A 19759-nucleotide genomic window follows, 5' to 3' on the forward strand; every position below is an offset into this window, starting at 1 on the left:
GGTGATAGCACATTCCTAAGTTACATAGTTCTAACATTTATTCATCACAGATTGCAATGCCTTGTTTTATTTGTTTTCAAAGTGAATGTCCTGAACTAACTATACTATACTGTCTTTTTCAGTGGAAGCAATACATTTAGGAAGCCTTATAGCAGCCCAAGGTTACATCTTCCCCATATCAGATCATGTCCTCACACTGAAGGATGATGGGACCTTCTATCGTTTTCAAGTAAGTGAATCATGCAATAACTTGCAATAGTAAAATGCTTGACACTGAGAAAAGCTAAATGTTTTTCTGCTGTAACACATAATTTATAAATATATTAGTGATAATTTCTTATTATCTCAAGGGATCATTATGGATCTGTAAAATTCAATATTTTCAGGTATATTTGTACTCACAAAATACACGGATTATAAAACATATTTGATACAAGGATGAAAAATAAATCAAAGTAAAAATTATAAGAAGTGCACTCAAAATGTCTTTATTAACCACACATGGAAATGCTTTTTACTGTAGCCACTGTAGGTACAGTTGAAAGATCTGTCCATCACAACAGGGAATATATAGAGGCTTCCTTCCTACCTTGTTTACTATATGCACCAGGTTTTCCACAATTCATTTTATTGTAATGCTTTGAATAGTAAAAATATTCAGTGGAATTTCATCTTCCCCAAACACCACCAGAACAAATGACAGATTTTTAGTTGGAGGCGTTCAGCAATGGAAAAATAGTGCTGGTCTTTCTGATTAGTAAGCAGAGCATGTTCTACAAACTAGATGTTCTGTAATGTAGACACCCTGAATTAAATGTAGTATAAAAGTTCATCTTGTAATCTTAGCATTAAAAAAAGATCTCTCAGCTAGTGCCACTTTTTGCTCAATGTGTGCCCAGATGATTTGGCTGTGTGTAGCATTCTGTGGTGTTTGTGCATTGCCTATTTGGATTGTGGGCCTGTGTAAAGCGGTGGAAGGTCCCCTAAACTGCAGTGGGTAGTGGTAAGGCTTTCTATCATTGCAGGAATCCACTCCTTTTTTGGCAATGAAAAAGAACTATAAGATTGTGAGCTTCCACAGGACAAACTGTGAAACCTTCACCTAGTGTTATTGTGTGTATATATAAAGAGTTGTATTATCTGGCTCAAAGTAAGGTGTTATGTCCAGATTCTAAGATATGCAAAGACAAATGAGAAACTAGTATGAACTTTTATTAAGGTGACCATTAATCATAATTGTTATTTGATGATGCTCCAAGCCTGAAATAGACAGACATACTGAGGATGTTTAAATATAAGACCTTTTTAGTTTCCTATCTTATATCCCATTCTGTATGTCAAGTAAATTAAGTGTTTGCTCTTTTGGATAGCTGATGGGCTTTAGGGCTCCGTGTACTTGGCCGGCTTCCTCAGGGATGCGGTGCACAGTCCATACATTCACACAATTATGTAAAAAAAAAAATAAACCAATTGCCGTAAAATGGCATTAATACTTTATTGTTAAGAACATACAAAGAACCCATACAGTATATGCAATTAGATTGCATTTTTACCAACTACATGTACATATTGCATGACTGGTATACATAATCAAACACCTCCCTCATTCTCAATTGAGCAGTATAATATAGACCAGTGATTCTCAACTCCTATCCTCGGGACCCACTAACAGACCAGATTTTAAGTATTACCTTGGGGAGATGCTACTAAAATATTGCAATCACTGAGCAGCAATTCATATCACCTGTAATGTATTTCAGTTATCTTACAAACCTGGCCTGTTAGTAGGTCCTGAGGACAGGAGTTGAGAACCACTGATATAGGCAGTTCGTCTTGATGTATTTCTTAGAAAGTTGTTCCGTTTTTTCAGGAGTGTACAGATATGTGGGCAAGTACAGGGCAAAAAAGTAGGACCTGCAGTGGGGGTAGAGCATGAGGTAAATGCACACCATAAGCATTTTACAAAGGGTATTATTGATGGATCAGCCTCAAGTGAAATTGTGAAACCATCCAGTCTGTGCATCAGCTGAAGGAGAATACGTCTTATTCCCTTGCAACTGACGTGCAGCCCGGATGGTTTCCCAATTTCACTTAAGGTACTCAGGAAAAAAAATTACGTGCCAGTTCCAGATCCATTAATGATACCCTTTGTAAAATGCTTGTGAAGTGCGCCTCTGCTGCCAATTATGGGATGGCCCCTTATACATTTTAACTATATTACCTTGCTCTCTTACCATCACTGCGGGCCCTAGGGTGGTGACAGTGAAAACCTTTTTACCCTGTACTTACCAGCATATCTGTACACTCCTAGAAATGCACAGAACTGCCTACCTATTACCACTAAAAAAGAGAATTGTGGAGTTGTGTGGCTATACATGCCATTTATGCAATATATACTTATAGTGACAATCAGACCAGGAACCCGCTCTTCCAAAGGTGCCAAATGGGACACGGACCTGTATCAAACGCTTCTTGTAAGCATTCCTGCCCATGACTCTGGAACACTGGCTTTTGGGCTCGACTCTGGCCTCCCGGTGCAAGACAACGCCTGTTCATCTGGTATTTACCAAGTGTTTTTAGCTTTTTGTGGTAAATACTGCAGAACGGTATAGTGAAGTCAAGACTTCAAAACTGGGAGCCCTGAAGCAGACATGGGTTACCCAGTTGGCCCAGTTCAATTATAAAATGCATTAGAACCCGGGCGACTTGTTAAGTCTCAAGGTTTTTTACTTTCATGCAGTTTATGCATGAAGGTAAAAAATCTTCATTGTGCAACAGTCCCCCCCAACCCCCCTTAAACACTTCGACACTGCATCGCTTTAACTGACAATTGCGCGGTCGTGCGACGTGGCTCCCAAGCAAATTTGACAACTTTTTTTCCCCTCAAATAGAGCTTTCTTTTGGTGGTATTTGATTACTTCTGTGATTATTATTTTTTTTGCGCTATAAACAAAAATAGAGCAACAATTTTGAAAATAAGCAATATTTTGTACTTTTTGCTATAATGAATATCCCCATTTTTTGTTTAAAAAAGCAATTTTTTTCTCAGTTTAGGGCGATAGAGGAACCAATGTTTCTATGAATCCTCTGTAGGTGTCTTCAGGGGAGCAGCTGTCCGGTTTGATGCTGCTGTCCTGGCTGACCTCTGCAACCATCTTTAGCGTGAGCAGTGCTAATAAATAGCACTGTCCCCATTAGTTGGCACGCATTTTGCCAGTGGTCATGTCAAGAATAGAACCCCCCGATGTCTGGGACAGAATGTCTAGCATAGAGACAGGTTCCTGTGGAAAAGGGACAGAATAGGGACTGTCACTGTGTCTCGGTAAACGGCCCTCCCTTTCTCCGGTGCCCAGTTGAAGGACTGTCTTCCAGCCGCTTCTTTTGCCAGATGCTGTCGGGTGTCATCAATGTACACAGATATCTTATATACGGTACATTTTAAGTGTTTCAGCTGGCGCAGCTTGTTACTACCCCCTCGTTAATACAACTTGCTGCAACATTTGGTCTCCTTTCGAGTTCTCTTACCTACGGGCACTGAGTTCTACCCGCAAACTTACCTCTTTTATGTCATGGCATTTTTTTCAAGAGTCTTCTATAAAGCTTCCTAATTTGGTAAGAGGCCAATTTATAAGTTTGGTGGAGGAGATATCACGTTTTCCTTTGGACACGTTTACAACCAATCTGTAATGTGGGACAGATGCACGGGTGTTTGACACACTATCTGCTGTTTAACGGACTTTTTGCTGTTAATATTTTGGACTATTAACTAATTTATAGCCAAAGTTCACATTTAGACAATGTCTTTTTGATCTAGTGTTTGTTACGTTTATTTTTTTTGTTTTCACTTGTAAATTACCATCACCATCACTGGTGTGGGATTTTGAGGTGGCTGCATGCTGCACCCTAGTGGTCATTAGAGGTCGCTCCTAACATAGCAGCCGGCTTTTCACTTTTATCACTGTAGATCACCCACTTGCATACGCCTGTGTCTAGCAATAAGGGTGTTTGAGGTAACGCGATTTATATTTTTCTTATGGTGGTGTGATCCCCTGTGGCTATTTCAGGGTGCAGGCTGCAACACTTTTAAATGATGCATCAAAGCCATGGAGTGAAAGGCCCAGCTTTTTTAACCACTTGCTGACCACTGCATATACATACAGTGATGAAAATAAGTATTTGAACACCCTGCTATTTTGCAAGTTCTCCCACTTGGAAATCATGGAGGGGTCTGAAATTGTTATCGTAGGTGCATGTCCACTGTGAGAGACATAATCAAAAAAAAAAAAATCCAGAAATCACAATGTATGATTTTTTTAACTATGTATTTGTATGATACAGCTGCAAATAAGTATTTGAACACCTGAGAAAATCAATGTTAATATTTGGTACAGTAGCCTTTGTTTGCAATTACAGAGGTCAAACGTTTCTTGTAGTTTTTCACCAGGTTTGCACACACTGGAGGAGGGATTTTGGCCCACTCCTCCACACAGATCTTCTCTAGATCAGTCAGGTTTCTGGGCTGTCGCTGAGAAACACGGAGTTTGAGCTCCCTCCAAAGATTCTCTATTGGGTTTAGGTCTGGAGACTGGCTAGGCCACGGCAGAACCTTGATATGCTTCTTACAGAGCCACTCCTTGGTTATCCTGGCTGTGTGCTTCGGGTCATTGTCATGTTGGAAGACCCAGCCTCGACCCATCTTCAAAGCTCTAACTGAGGGAAGGAGGTTGTTGCCCAAAATCTTGCAATACATGGCCCTGGTCATCCTCTCCTTAATACAGTGCAGTCGCCCTGTCCCATGTGCAGAAAAACACCCCCAAAGCATGATGCTACCACCCCCATGCTTCACAGTAGGGATGGTGTTCTTGGGATGGTACTCATCATTCTTCTTCCTCCAAACACGGTTAGTGGAATTATGACCAAAAAGTTCTATTTTGGTCTCATCTGACCACATAACTTTCTCCCATGACTCCTCTGGATCATCCAAATGGTCATTGGCAAACTTAAGACGGGCCTTGACATGTGCTGGTTTAAGCAGGGGAACCTTCCGTGCCATGCATGATTTCAAACCATGACGTCTTAGTGTATTACCAACAGTAACCTTGGAAACGGTGGTCCCAGCTCTTTTCAGGTCATTGACCAGCTCCTCCCGTGTAGTCCTGGGCTGATTTCTCACCTTTCTTAGGATCATTGAGACCCCACGAGGTGAGATTTTGCATGGAGCCCCAGTCCAAGGGAGATTGACAGTCATGTTTAGCTTCTTCCATTTTCTAATGATTGCTCCAACAGTGGACCTTTTTTCACCAAGCTGCTTGGCAATTTCCCCGTAGCCCTTTCCAGCCTTGTGGAGGTGTACAATTTTGTCTCTAGTGTCTTTGGACAGCTCTTTGGTCTTGGCCATGTTAGTAGTTGGATTCTTACTGATTGTATGGGGTGGACAGGTGTCTTTATGTAGCTAATGACCTCAAACAGGTGCATCTAATTTAGGATAATAAATGGAGTGGAGGTGGACATTTTAAAGGCAGACTAACAGGTCTTTGAGGGTCAGAATTCTAGCTGATAGACAGGTGTTCAAATACTTATTTGCAGCTGTATCATACAAATAAATAGTTAAAAAATCATAAATTGTGATTTCTGGAATTTTTTTTTTTGATTATGTCTCTCACAGTGGACATGCACCTACGATGACAATTTCAGACCCCTCAATGATTTCCAAGTGGGAGAACTTGCAAAATAGCAGGGTGTTCAAATACTTATTTTCCTCACTGTATATATGGCCTGTCAGTAAGTGGTTATACCAAGATAATTCAGCCATGATCTTAGTTTAATTTTTTAGAGCCATTGATCGGCTGTATAGTAAAAATGATCTGCACGGCTTTACAGCTTAATTTTTACAGTGCTGAGAAGAGCCGCTTGCAATAAACACATGGTTAAAGGCTAAAGATCCTGTGTCCTGTACCATACTCCAAGAAAGCTGAAAATTGTACTTACTGTAATTTTTCTTTCCTGACGCCAAACCACTAGAGATAGAGCTCTGCCCCTTGACCACTCCCTCGGGACCAGTGAATAGCATAAAAAAGGACTAGCTAGCCACCCCCATTCTTTGTAATGAGCCACATACCGAAACGTACAGGAAAATTACGCTAAGTATTTGATACAATTTTACGTTTTTGATGTTCTGGAAAGTTAGGCAATGAAGAGGACCGTTAAAGAGGTTGTAAACCGACTCTGACAACTTGCACCTACAGGTACGCTTAGATTAAGGCCTACCTGTAGGTGCAAGAAATATCTCCTTAACCTACATGGCTAAGGAGATATTTGCAGAAAAGACTGCACAGTAGCATGCAATACATGAATCTATGTATTTTATTCAGTGGCAGTGCGGGAGCGAGAGGGGGCGGCGCTCCGGCGCTCTCTATGGACGCACTGCCACTGTAAGTAGAGTGCCTTTTCGCACACAACAAGGTAAAAATCACTCTGGAGCGAAATTGGAGCAACCTGAGTTGCCCAGCCTCCCCTTTTAGCTCCCTTGCTTGCAGCCCCAGTTCAATATCAGATTATCATCTACTTAGTGACTATCAACATAAGACCTTTATTTAAAGAAAGCCAACAATGGATACACTTTATCTGGGTTTTCAGTGATATAAATCCACTTAATAGAAGCAGGATCCTAAACCAGGGTCTGTTTATATCTATGTGTGTGTCTTAAACCTGCCCTCATTTTAAACATGGCTATTTTTTTGTTACAGCATGCTATACTCACTATTAGTCTTTTTCCTGACACATCTAGGTTAAGTCAATTACAACCGTTGCAGGTCTGTTGTTAATCACATGGCCTGGACATGCCAATAGGTGTGAAGGTGATTAAAGGGGTTGTAAAGGTACAATTTTTTTTCCTAAATAGCTTTCTTTACCTAAGTGCAGTCCTCTTTCACTTACCTCATCCTTCGATTTTGCTTTTAAATGTCTTTATTTCTTCTAAGAAATCCTCACTTCCTGTTCTTCTGTCTGTAACTCCACACAGTAATGCAAGGCTTTCTCCCTGGTGTGGAGTGTCATGCTTGCCCCCTCCCTTGGACTACGGGAGAGTCCTGGGGCGTCCTGACTCTCCTGTAGTCCAAGGGAGGGGGCAAGCACGACACTCCACACCAGGGAGAAAGCCTTGCATTACTGTGTGGAGTTACAGACAGAGGAACAGGAAGTGAGGATTTCTCCGAAGAAATAAGGACATTTAAAAGCAAAATAGAAGGATGAGTGAGGTAAGTGAAGGAGGACTGCACTAAGGTAAAGGAAGCTATTTAGGAAAAAAAAAATTCTTTTACAACCCCTTTAATTGTAAATAACAAAAACAGAATTCAAATGTAGCATTGAACAGTTGACCTTCGATAACTGAGGGTTCTGGTGGGTGAAAATCTTCCACGTTCATAGTTTAATGCACTGCCTTTAACTTTACACAAGCAATCAAGAAACATATCTAACTCCCCTTATTTGACCTCCTAGTTTTTCTAAGGCAACACACAAACAATATGAAGGGCCACACCACTTACAAAAGGCTTAAACATGTGAATTGCAAAACACACTAAAACCCTCTTCATAAAAGAATCAAGGATAGAGTGCATTTTTTAAGTTACAAGTTATTGGTTTGTAGATGATGAAGGCATATGGTGGAAACATTACAATCAAAAAATCAGAACCATAAGAATTCCCTTACATTTTGTGTATAATTGTTTTAAATTCAAAAGAGGCAATGCTTTTATTCCTACTATTAATAAGTATATGTTAACATAAAAAGGGTGTAATACATTTTTCTGAACATAGTTAAATGTGTTTTTGCGTCTAAGAATATTTTTAATTGAAGAAAAAAGTATGCACAAAATATGACTAACAAATCAAAAGCTGTAAACATACTTGTCTGTATTTTTCATAAAGCAACACTCTGCATATATTAATATTCAACATCTATCTACCAAGCCCCATCTAATTAGCCTGCAAGTAAGCAGGGGTCAGACAAGGGCAATATCTATCTCAATAGCTATAATGTGTGTCCCACCATGCCACTCCAGGATTGCTTTACCCCCTAAGACTTTATTTGTTGTATCTGCCATTATTTATTTATGTATATTTTAAGGTTACCAAATTCCTATGTCTTCTTTTTTCCTTACACAGGAGAATGCAACTGTGTATATCCTTTTATACTGACCACATATATGTAACCACTGTTCTATTTAAATTCAGGTTTCTGTACTGTAGCCAGTTGTGTCAGGAAGGATATGTATAATGGGTTCACATTTAGAATATTCTAGTGCCACAGCAGGGCATGCAGGTGCTAGGAGGTCACATAAAAGCAGATCAATAAGTCAGGAGGCAAACAATATTCAGCACAAAGTTTAATGCCGTGTACACACGAGAGGATTTATCCGCGGATACGGTCCTCCGGACCGTTTCCGCGGATAAATCCTCTGAGGATTTAGATCCGATGGAGTGTACATACCATCAGATCAAAATCCGCGCCGAATTCCCATCGCGATGACGTGTCGCGCCGTCGCCACGATGATGACGCGGCGACGTGCGCGACGCTGTCATATAAGGAATTCCACGCATGCGTCGAATCATTACGACGCATGCGAGGGATGGGTTCGGACGGATCGATCCGGTGAGTCTGTACAGACCAGCGGATCGATCCGCTGGAGCCGATTCCAGTGGATAGATTTCTTAGCATGCTAAGAAATTTGTATCCGCTGGAAATCGGTCGGCCCGAAAAAAATCTGCGGAAAAATATCCGCTGGGTTGTACACACCAGCGGATCTATCCGCTGGAACTGATCCGCAGATCAATTCCAGCGGATAGATCCTCTCGTGTGTACGGGGCCTAACAGTAAATATAACAGCGACGGGGAGTATTAACTATATTGAATAAATTTAACTATATACAACAAACAGCAGTCTGGGCCTCAGCAGATACTGGGCAGAGGGCCTGGAGTAGATTGCTTAAGGATTATGTTTGCTGGAGGGCACTATCCTGAAGTCCTGATCTGGAGAAGGATCTTTTGACTTCTTCACTGAGGAGCTTACTTGTGGATGCTGGGTGGCAGACAACTCCTGGGACATTGTGAGTAAAGATCTTTCTGTGGAGTCTTGGGTGTGCAAGCGCTAGATGAGAACCAAGTGCCAGAAGATGCTTTATTAACTGGGATTGAGTTTATAGAGTCCTAGATATACTGGCCATCCCATTTTACCTCCAGAAAAGGCTGCTTAGAGATTAGTGGGAAGCTATCCTCCGATTATTTCTATTATTGTTTGGAGTATTCTGATCCCTGATCCCCTCTCCTGTTTCAAGTTATTCAGCAATACATTATAAAAATAAATCCCCTGTATTGTCAGCGTGCGTGTGAAAGTGTGCTTGTGACTGACAGCATGTGTACTAGCCAGGTTTACCTGGGAATATTTTCAGCAGCCCCTCCTGGGGTGAACACTACATGAACTAACCACCAGGACTGGATGGCTTACACCCAAGAGTTCTCAATGAATGTAGCCATGTTATAGCCAGACCAATATTCCTAATTGGTACCAGATGATTGGAGAAAAGCAACCGTGGTATCAAGTATCCAAAAAAGAGGCAGAGATATATTCCTGGAAACTACAGACCAGTCAACCTAACATCAATAATATGTAATCTATTGGAATTAGAGTTACCACAGATACTGATATCTGTATTGCAGTAATGTAAAAATTCATCAACTAGCCCTTCAGGTCCGTACCAAATAATAATAAGGTTGTCTATATGAGAAACATAAAAATCAATATGGGAAACAAACTGGTTATACCCCATTCATAAAATTTGAGCTGGGCACATATATCTGTAGTGTTTTCTTATCTCTCTTCAAAGTCCCGTGGCTTTCTCCTTCTCTGTTCTTCTGTTATCAGCACGATAACTTCTGACAAGTTCTCCGTCAACTGTGATAAAACCAGACTGATTTTTGTGTCAGGGAGGGTTTCTTCCTTTTCTGCCTATGTGGAGAGGGTGTGTGTGCCTTAATTCGAATCAGCTTTCTCACAGTGTATGGCAAGAATCCACACCCACAGGTGAATCAGGAAGAGAAAATTCTAACAGACTGTGCACTTTGTAAACAGTATATAAAGCTGAGGACAGCAGATATACCTGTAAAACTTATGTAGGAGGATTTGTTTAATCTCTGTGTATCATCTGAGCATGTTCACTTCACTGGGTATATGTGAGAGCTTACATCCACTTTAAGAGATGTGTGTTGGTGCTAGAATGTTGGGTGAGTAGGAACGGGTCATCTTCCATATTGTGGGTAACTTCACAATATAGCTCCTCAAGAAATGCTAGATCTTCCATGTCACAAAATGCAAGGCTTGGTTCAACAGGAATGGAAAAATGAAAATCTACCCCATTGTCATTTTTTTATCAGACTTGATATTATAAAATCTCTTCAAAGTGAGATTCCTAATACAGTTATTTAAGTCCTTGAATAATTGAAAAGGGTTATGTTGTATGGTGGGTTCAAACCCTGACATGGGGAGAAAGATTATGTGTAGATAGGTTGAAAATGTTTACAGTCCACATTGTTTGCCCTCAAATTGTGGATTAAGATTTAGGTTTTCCTGCTCTTCCCCTATACCCTCTTTTACATATTTTCTTTTTAATGGGTTGGTCCTAAAAAAAGACACTACTGGGGGATAATACTTAATACAGAGAGGCTATGCTCGGTCTTGCAGGGGTCTCAGAGCTTAAACCTGATCTCAAATACTTGCTAAGGAAAGAGCATACAGGGAACTGCTAGAACACGTTCAGCAGCATACCCTATAATTAGCAGCGGAAACACTGGAGATGGCTGTCCCCAAAGCTGAAGTGCTGACAACAGCTTTGTTACCCTGTGTCTATTAGGGGCACAGGGTGACCGAGAACAGCAGACAGGTCTGATCTAACCAGACTCCCAGTACAACCACACCTAGGGTTGCCAACTCATACCTTTAAAACAGAACACATATTAATTACACAGGTTCTGAGGCTAATTTAATGCAAATAAGGCACCAAGTGAGTTTAATTACCTCCTTAATCAGCCACAGAACCTGTGTAATTAATATGTGTTCTGTTTTAAAGGGATGAGTTGGCAACCCTAACCACACCGGACTCAGCATTTCCTTTTACCCCTGTTATCCAGGGTCCTATAACTGTGGTTTGTGTTGAAAGAATGAAGGGACTCTCAATTTGGACAGTAATATTTCTGAACAATAATCCTCAAGAAAATATGAAGATACATTCCACCTTTCCAACTACTGGAATATTGTATAAGCTTGGTCTCAAACTGTTGTAGACTTTTTACTAGATTATTTGAGGTGTGGCTGTATCCCATGGTTCTATTGTTTGTGTCTGCCTTGGGAGCAACCTATTATGGGATGTATATGTGTTTCTAGCATGAAGAATATTAGGTAGGGTGGAGGGAGGGGGGAATTCCTCCAAAAGCCCTCCCTGCTGATAAGACGGCCTACTAATGAGAAGTTTGAATACACCTGTGTGTCTCTTGTTACTGAATGTATTTTACCCCGCCCTGTGTTATACAAAGAAGGGGGGGGGTTGTCCCCTGAGTGTATATCTCTTTCTGCCTTTGTTTGAATAAACAGTCTTATGCTTATTACTACCATACACTGATGTCTCGACAAGTGACTGTGTGGGCTAAGAAACTTTGGATCATGCTGGTACCGGGTAAAGGAAGCTTACAAGTAGAGCATTTACCTTTTCTAACCCTCAACGCCACAGCTTTGAGTTTACCTAATTACAGATGTAACTAAAAGCTTTAGATCAGGGGTAGGCAGTCTTTGAGAGATGGAAATTTACCTGGACAACATGGAAAAGATCAAAGATACCCAGGGTGTGGGCACCCCCTTTTTTAAATATAAATGAACTATTAAGCCCCCAATAAAAAGACAGCATGAAGAACACATAGCATGTCACAGAAGTATCTTCTGCCCCCTATCACATCCCCCACCCATACACACACACACACACAGTAGTGTCCTCTGCCCTCCTTCACATCATCCTCCACAGTAGAATCCCCTGCACCCCTACACATCCACCCCCACAATACTGTTCTTTGCCCCTTCACATCATTCCCCACAGTAGTATACTCTTCCCCCCTTTACATCATCCCCCCACAGTAATGTACTCTGCCCCCCCACAGTAGTGTCCTCTGACCCCCCATAGCAGTGTCCTCTGACCCTGCAGTAGTGTCCCTCCCCCACCAGTAATGTCCACTGCTCCTGCACACTAATCCTGTGCCCCACAAAAACAGTGCCTTCTGCCCTTGCCCCCACAGTAGTATCTTCTGCCCCATAACAGTTTGCTCTGTCCTAGCCTCACTTTCCTACCTTATACAGGTGTACAGCAGAATGGAGAGCAGGAGGCAGCACAGTTCTGGAAGGTGGGAGCGGGAGCTGTAGGGTTAACATTTCATATTAACAAGCTAGTGATTGGAAGCTAGAACCTCCCTGCATCCATCACAATGTACCCGTCACCCACCTCTACCATCTTGTATTTAAAACAAGACATCAGAGTTTGCCATTGCAAAACATTTTCTGAAAATGTTAGCTGGTAGCATGCTTATCTTATAAATTCAGCAGATTTTAAGCCACCAAATAATCATGGAGCACGTAAATTCAGAAGTTCTGATCTGCATACTTATTTCAAGTCAGTGATTCAGGGCATCAAAATCTTTTGATCAGCATGACAGCCATGCAACAAGCTTTTTCAGCAGGAAAACTTGCCAGCCTATGGGATGGGCTCAGCAGAGGAGCTCCTACAGTCAAACTTGGTACATGGAATGAAATGCTTAAGTCCACGTTCACATCGGGCTGTGTTGATATGCGACTTGACATGTCAAATTGCCAAGTATTGCCGGCAACGTCTGAAACGGTGCGACCAGGCCCGTCTGTAATATTGATTGGACCCTGGGCAAACATTTTCTTGCTCCCCACCCTCCATGCAGTTTTGCTCTCCACCTGCTCTGAGACATACAATAAATAGCAGCTAGACTCAAAATCTGTTTACTGAATCACATCAGGCAGCGATTGCAATTGGTTGCCAGAGGTTACTGTGTATCATTACCGATCACTGACTGGTTGCTAGAGGTTACAGCACACATTACGGCTCACTGTTTAGTTTCTGGAGGTTACAGCACATGATTTCTGCTTGTTGATTGGTTGCTAGAGATTATTGTACATCGATATTGCTCACTGATTGGTTGCTAGAGGTTACTGCATATCATTACTGCTTACTGATTGGTTGCTAGAGGTTACAGCACATCATCTCCTCACTGCCTGCAAACCATGGACTGGGGAGGTGAGAGGACAGAAAACCCCTAGGGATCCTAGGACTCCTGGAATCAGTAGCAGTGCTGGGGGGAGGGGACGGTGTGATCAATGGCAATGCTGATATTTTTTTTACCGACTACAAATATAAAGAGGAGTTTCAACACTGGCCACCAATGTATTAGGGGTTTACACTGACCACTAATGTAATAGAAGCATTCACAGTAACCACCAATGTAAGGAGAAACTTACACTGACCACTAATGTAAGGGGGACATTCACACTGGCCACTACTGTGAATGAAATGACTCTGCACCAAGCACCAATGTAATGAGAAGATTTACACTGACCACCAATGTAACTGAGACATTTAGCCTACATTTACATTTGTGTGTGTGTTGGGAATGCATGCAAAATCGCTTCCCTGACACCACAGAAACGTGCTGCTCTTTAGCAGATACACAGCAGTGCCATTAATTGTTAATGACACCCTCACGCATCTGCGATTTTCTTCCGCATTTGTAGCGTATAGAGCATCCCATTGAAATGAATAAGCTGCCCTACACTGGACCTACACCTTTATCCACCCTGTCAATACACCTTTTCATCCTAAAACCCATGCTAACCTCTGCACCCCAAACCTTCCCCATCATCTACACTTCAATCCCCCTCCCCTTTAACTTTACCTGTCTCCTCTGCTCATCTTTGCACCCACCTTCCTTACCTCCATACATTGCCTTCTTGCTCATCTGTGCACCCCAAACTGTAATTCATTCTCTGCCTACCTCTGCACACCCCACACTACCCTCCCTCCCACAAATTTCTTTACCTTTGCAGAACAGGCTGATGGAAGGCTTAATGATCACAGTTGTAGGCAGGACCTTTGAGCCCCTTTACCTCCCCAATGGGCAGCATTTAGCAGAAGTGATATGACCTCAGGGGGAGGGGGGGCTGATATACATATGAATACCACCTTTATTTACATATGAATGCTGCCGGTCCGCCACTATTTACATATGAATGTCACCGCTATTTACATATCAATGCCGGTATATACATGTAAACACAGGGGGCCAGATTCTCGTAGATACGCCGCCGGCGTAGTGTAAATCATTTACACTATGCCACCGCAACTTACTGGAGCAAGTGCCGTATTCGCAAAGCACTTGCTCCGTAATTTTCGGCGGCGTGGTGTAAATGGCCCGGCGTATCCCCGCGTAATTCAAAGGGGGCGGCTTGTATTTAAAATAGCCCAGTGCGCATGCTCCAGTTCTCGACGGAAAACGTCAATGACGCCGACGTGTGCGTCATTGACGTAAAGTCGTATTCAAGAATGACTTAGGAAAACGACGTACCCGACGGGAAAAAACGACGCGGACCAGACGCCATACTTAACATGGCATACGACGGACTGGCGTAAGGTTACCTCTCATATAGCAGGGGTAACCTTACGCTTACGCAAACGACATAAGCGACGGCTACGCGACGCAAATTCGTTCGGGAATCGGCGTATCAGGCTCATTTGCATAAACAAATGAGACCTGAAAATAAATGCCACCTAGCGGTCGGCGTTGTATTGCATTTAGGATCCGACGGTGTAAGTGATTTACACCAGTCGGATCCTAGCCTAAATCCGGCGTATCTTGTTTTGTGAATACCAAACAATGATACGCCAGCGGGAAATTCGAATTACGCCGGTGTATCAGTAGATACACCGGCGTAACTCTTCTGAGAATCTGGCCCAGGGTCTGCCGGTGATTCATCTGTACACAACAGGCCAGAGCTGGGCAGCATTAGTAACATAACTTCACACTGAGATATCAGGACACAGCACAGAACTAAAACTTCAAGGGACAAGGGAGTGTAAACTGGGATAGTTGGCAAGTTTGAGGCAGTAGCTTTGGGCCCCCCAACAATGACAGGGCCCAGGACAGCTTCCCCATTTGCCCTGATTAGCAGAATATCAGTTCATGTGCTGAAAGGAAGCGTGCTGATAGGAAGAGAAAGCAGAATGAATTAGATAACCTCAGCACTGTGCTGATTCTCCTTCAGTGCTGGTTCACACTATGCGGTGCAGGAACCACATGTGATTTTGAACAGGAATCGCACCACATTCCTGTTCAAATCATATGCGAATCTACAGCAGTGCGATTTGAGCCATTATTTTGTATGGCTCAAGTCACACCGAATCCACACCAAAAACACGCAGGACCCTTCACACCTATGCGATCCGATTCTGAAAATCACACTGCATTTTGTGAATACATTTTGGGGTGTTATTAACTTAACATACACACCCGCATCGGTTCGCAATTAGGATGTGGTGCAAAATCTGCACAGAACCAGTGTGAATCGGGACTCACTGCCCAGTTACTATCTGGGCCTGATCAGGACTAGCTAATCTCAGAGAAGTGAGTTGAATGATGCTAACACCTGGTGACAGGAAAAAAAAAAAGTAAAAGTGTATATTGCAGCAAAAGCTAGTTTTAGTATTTTATGTTTTATTTTCATTGTTGGCTGGACTCCTGCTTTAAAAGAGCATAGTTTAGAGATATTGAAATCAGTGTAATTGCTATAACTTTACTGTGGGTTTATTTGACTAGGGAAAGTTAGAGGCCCCGTACACACGGCCGAGGAACTCGACGTGCCAAACACATCGAGTTCCTCGGCGTGTTCAGTCCTGGAGCCGCCGAGGAGCTCGGCGGGCCGAGTTCTCCCATAGAACGCCGAGGTCCTCGTCGGCTTCCTCGGCCGAAAGTGTACACACGGCCGGGTTTCTCGGCAGAATTCAGCTCTGAACCGAGTTTCTGGCTGAATTTTGCCGAGAAACTCGTCGTGTGTATGGGGCCTGAGGCTGGGTTCACACTAGAGCACAGAGTGGCTCACAGCAGGGATCTGGTGTGTCTCCATTCACCGGTTCAGGTCCGATTTCAGCCCAAATTCGGACTTGAAAAGGACCACAGGACTCCTGTGCAATTGACACCAGAGCCGCTGCGGAGATGTGTGAACCGGCTTCATAGAGAGCCAGTCACCAGGCATGTGTAGTCAGGGGAGGCAGGTGAGACAAAGCTATGAACATAAAACAAATTTGGGGATCCTACGACCTATGGTTCTAGAGATACATGGTTTCTTATGCAGCCTGTCAGAAGCTACAGTACATACAGAGTGGCCAGTTTAAATACAAGCTGACACACTTTGTTTGCAGCAGACTGATGCCCTGTACACGCGGTCGGAATTTCAGATGGAAAAAGTCAGATGGAGCTTTTCATCGGATATTCCGACCGTGTGTATGCCCAATCTGACTTTTTCTGTCCGAAATTCCGACTGATTTAGATAGAGAACATGCGATTTGGCACTGCATCGCTTTAACTGACAATTGTGCGGTCGTGCGACGTGGCTCCAAAAAAAATCGACGTCCTTTTTTTCTTACAAATAGGGCTTTCTTTTGGTGGTATTTGATCATCTCTGTGGTTTTTATTTTTTGTGCTATAAACAAAAATAGAGCTATAATAAATATCCCCAAAAAATATCTAAAAAAAAAAAATTCCCTCAGTTTAGGCCGAAACTTATTCTTCTACATATTTTTGGTAAAAAAAATCGCAATAATCATTTATTGATTGGTTTGCGCAAAAGTTATAGCATTTACAAAATATGGTATAGTTTTATGGCATTTTTATAATTTTTACTAGTAATGGCGGCAATCTAATTTTTTTGTGACTGCGACATTATGGTGGATACATCGGACACTTTTGACAATTTTGGGACCATTGTCATTTTCACAGCGATCAGTGCTATAAAAATGCAGGGGTTAACAACTAGCTGGTTCCCTGCATAGTGTTTCTTACTGTAGGGCAGCCCTCAAAATTTCCACTCGCCTGCTAGCATTTGGCGAGTGGATTTAAGCTGGGGGCGAGTGATAACAGTTCTGCATGACCAACAGTCCAATCTGTGCCTACACTTAGAGCCCCGCTGCGATTGGCAGCCAAAGAGGAAAGGTGCGTGCCCAGGAAAAGTAGTCGGGTGAGCCGCACACATGCAGAGCAGTACAGAGGTGCTCTCCTTACAATTCTCGTTAAGCCATGGGACCTGATAGTATGACCTCTCTGAGCCTGGCTTCCCAACCTGACCAATGTAGCTGGAGAGCAGGAAGAAACAAGTGAGCTGGAGGACTGCGATTATCACCACTCTGGGTGTCCCAGGTAGGCAGTGCAGCACAGCGCTCACCAAGAGTTGCCCTGACAAGAGAGCGGCAGTATGCTGTGCGGTGTCAGTGTGCGCTGTGTTGTGGTGTCAATGGCTATGCAGGTGTGTGAATCTCGGTGCTGGATTGTACTCCCTCCCACTGTGCTGTAGCTCCTCTCCTCACTGCCCGACAATGAAAGGGGGAAGTGGGGACATGCAAGTGTGGAGCCGCACACAGGGGCTCCTGATTATGAGAGTGGGTAGAATAGGAGAGGAAGAGAGAGAGGAAGATGGATGGGGGTTGCAGAGGAGACAGCAAGAGAATGGGGGAAAAGACCTGGTTCTAGAGATAAGGCAGAGGAGGAGGGGAGGGAGTCTTGTACATAAGAAGAGGAAGAGCAATATTTGCAGAAGTAAAAAAGGCTATGTCCCTCTGGTTTGCCCCAGTGCTATGTCCCTCTGGTTTGCCCCAGTGCCCTGTCCCATTTTGTTAAAGTTGTTGTTGGTTATATTTAATTGTGTAACTTGATGCGGCATAAAACGTTTAACAGTGTCATTCCAAGAGATAATCTACAAGGGCGTTTTTAGGGGTGGAATTAGGGGCGGGGCAGTGTATGGGTTAGGTGAGGCAACTGGTGGCGAGTAACACTTGAGGCCTGGCTAGAAGCTCAGGGCTTGAAATTTTGAGCCCTGCTGTAGGGGGTATGGGCTCTGTGTCACATGACATTTGTGATACATTTGCCTATATGTCTCAGTGTACTGCTCCCTGCTAGCCATGGGTAGAGGTAGAAAGGAATTTCATGTGTGATTCATTCCTCTGACAGGTTATTGACGTGCTAATGTCCCCTCACTATTCTAAACGTTAATTGATCTATTGTGTTGTGTAAAGAAGATCTGTGTTTAACCTTAAAAGATGTGTATTGTATCATCAGGCTAAATGATTAGAGAAGTAGTATGTTAATTATTCTGATTGCTTCAGTGTAGTAATTAACTCCAGTGATGTCTTTATCTAAAGAAACGTGTCTGCAGGGTCGGCTCCGACTTGTCTCCTATAATCTGTATGGGAAACCCCACTGTGTGAGGGGGGCATTCCTAACAGGCTGTAACCACATATAAGCTGAGTTTTTGTGTCAATAAAGTGTCTTGGTTCCAGCATCCAGTCTTGACTCATGTGTGGGGAATCCTGTGATGTTCTTGTATGGAGAGGAGGGAATGCTTGACGGGGATATCATACCGATACCGTCACAAATTGGTTGGCAGCAGCGGGATCTTCCCTTCTACTCTCCTTCACACCCGGATTCCAAGCAGACACTGGAAGAACTACTGGAAGGATTGCTAGCAACAAAACCAAGCGGGTCATCATAGCGGAATCAATGGAGATAGACCAGGAGGACGGGATTGCAGCAACGCCAGCAGTACAAGAGATGGATACACCAGTGATTCAGGAGGAGGAATCGCCAGCCAACAAGCTAATGAGAGAGAAGCTAGCGTGGTTCGGCCCGAACCCAACGCCGGATGTGGTGCTGAAAGTGATGGACCTGTTAGCGGAGGAGGCTAAACAAATAAGGGACGCAGAACTACAGAAGGCTAAACAAATAAGAGACGCAGAACTACAGAAGGCTAAACAAATAAGGGACGCAGAACTACAGAAGGATAAACAAATAAGGGACGCAGAACTACAGTTAAAACTGGCAGCAGTCCAACAAGCAGCCGCACCTTCTCCGAACAGTGAGTACAGCACAGCAGACGCAAGGAAGATTCCGTTTAGCGCTTTTAAAGCTTTTAATGAAAAGGACTGTGAAATTGATAACTACCTGGCGGATTTTGAGCGACAATGTAACCTGCACCGAATAGCTAGAAGAGAGTGGGTTGCAATATTGTCAGGCAAACTGTCAGGCAAAGCTTCTGATGCGTTCCGGACCGTGCCAGATCAGGATATCCATAGCTATGCCCGGGTTAAAGAAGTGCTCCTGGCTCGTTATGCAGTAACCCCAGAGTCCCACCGACAGAAGTTCAGGGACTCACGCAAAACCACGAAAGACTCTTACGCAGAATGGGCATGCCAGCTGTCCCTGTCGGCCTCTAACTGGGTTAACAGCAGCCAGGCCACCACCGCAGAGGACATTTTGCAACTAATGCTCCTGGAGCAATTTTACAATCACATCCAGACGGATGTCAAAGATTGGGTGAGAGATCGCAGGCCCATGAGGCCGCGAAGTTGGCGGATGAATATGCGGATACTCGCAAGACAA

General features: G+C 43.2%; 1 protein-coding gene across 2 annotated transcripts in view; it reads left to right on the top strand.

Annotated features, from left to right (window-relative positions):
* Positions 1 to 19759, top strand: part of RGS6 (regulator of G protein signaling 6) — a 427599-nt gene that overhangs the window by 304363 nt on the left and 103477 nt on the right. For both annotated transcript variants that reach the window (XM_040332702.1, XM_040332703.1), the window contains exon 5: positions 123 to 229. In XM_040332702.1, the coding sequence (XP_040188636.1) occupies positions 123 to 229 (107 nt within the window). The remainder of the gene's footprint in view (positions 1 to 122; positions 230 to 19759) is intronic.

Source organism: Rana temporaria, chromosome 13, assembly GCF_905171775.1.
Source record: "Rana temporaria chromosome 13, aRanTem1.1, whole genome shotgun sequence".
Lineage (NCBI taxonomy): Eukaryota > Metazoa > Chordata > Amphibia > Anura > Ranidae > Rana > Rana temporaria.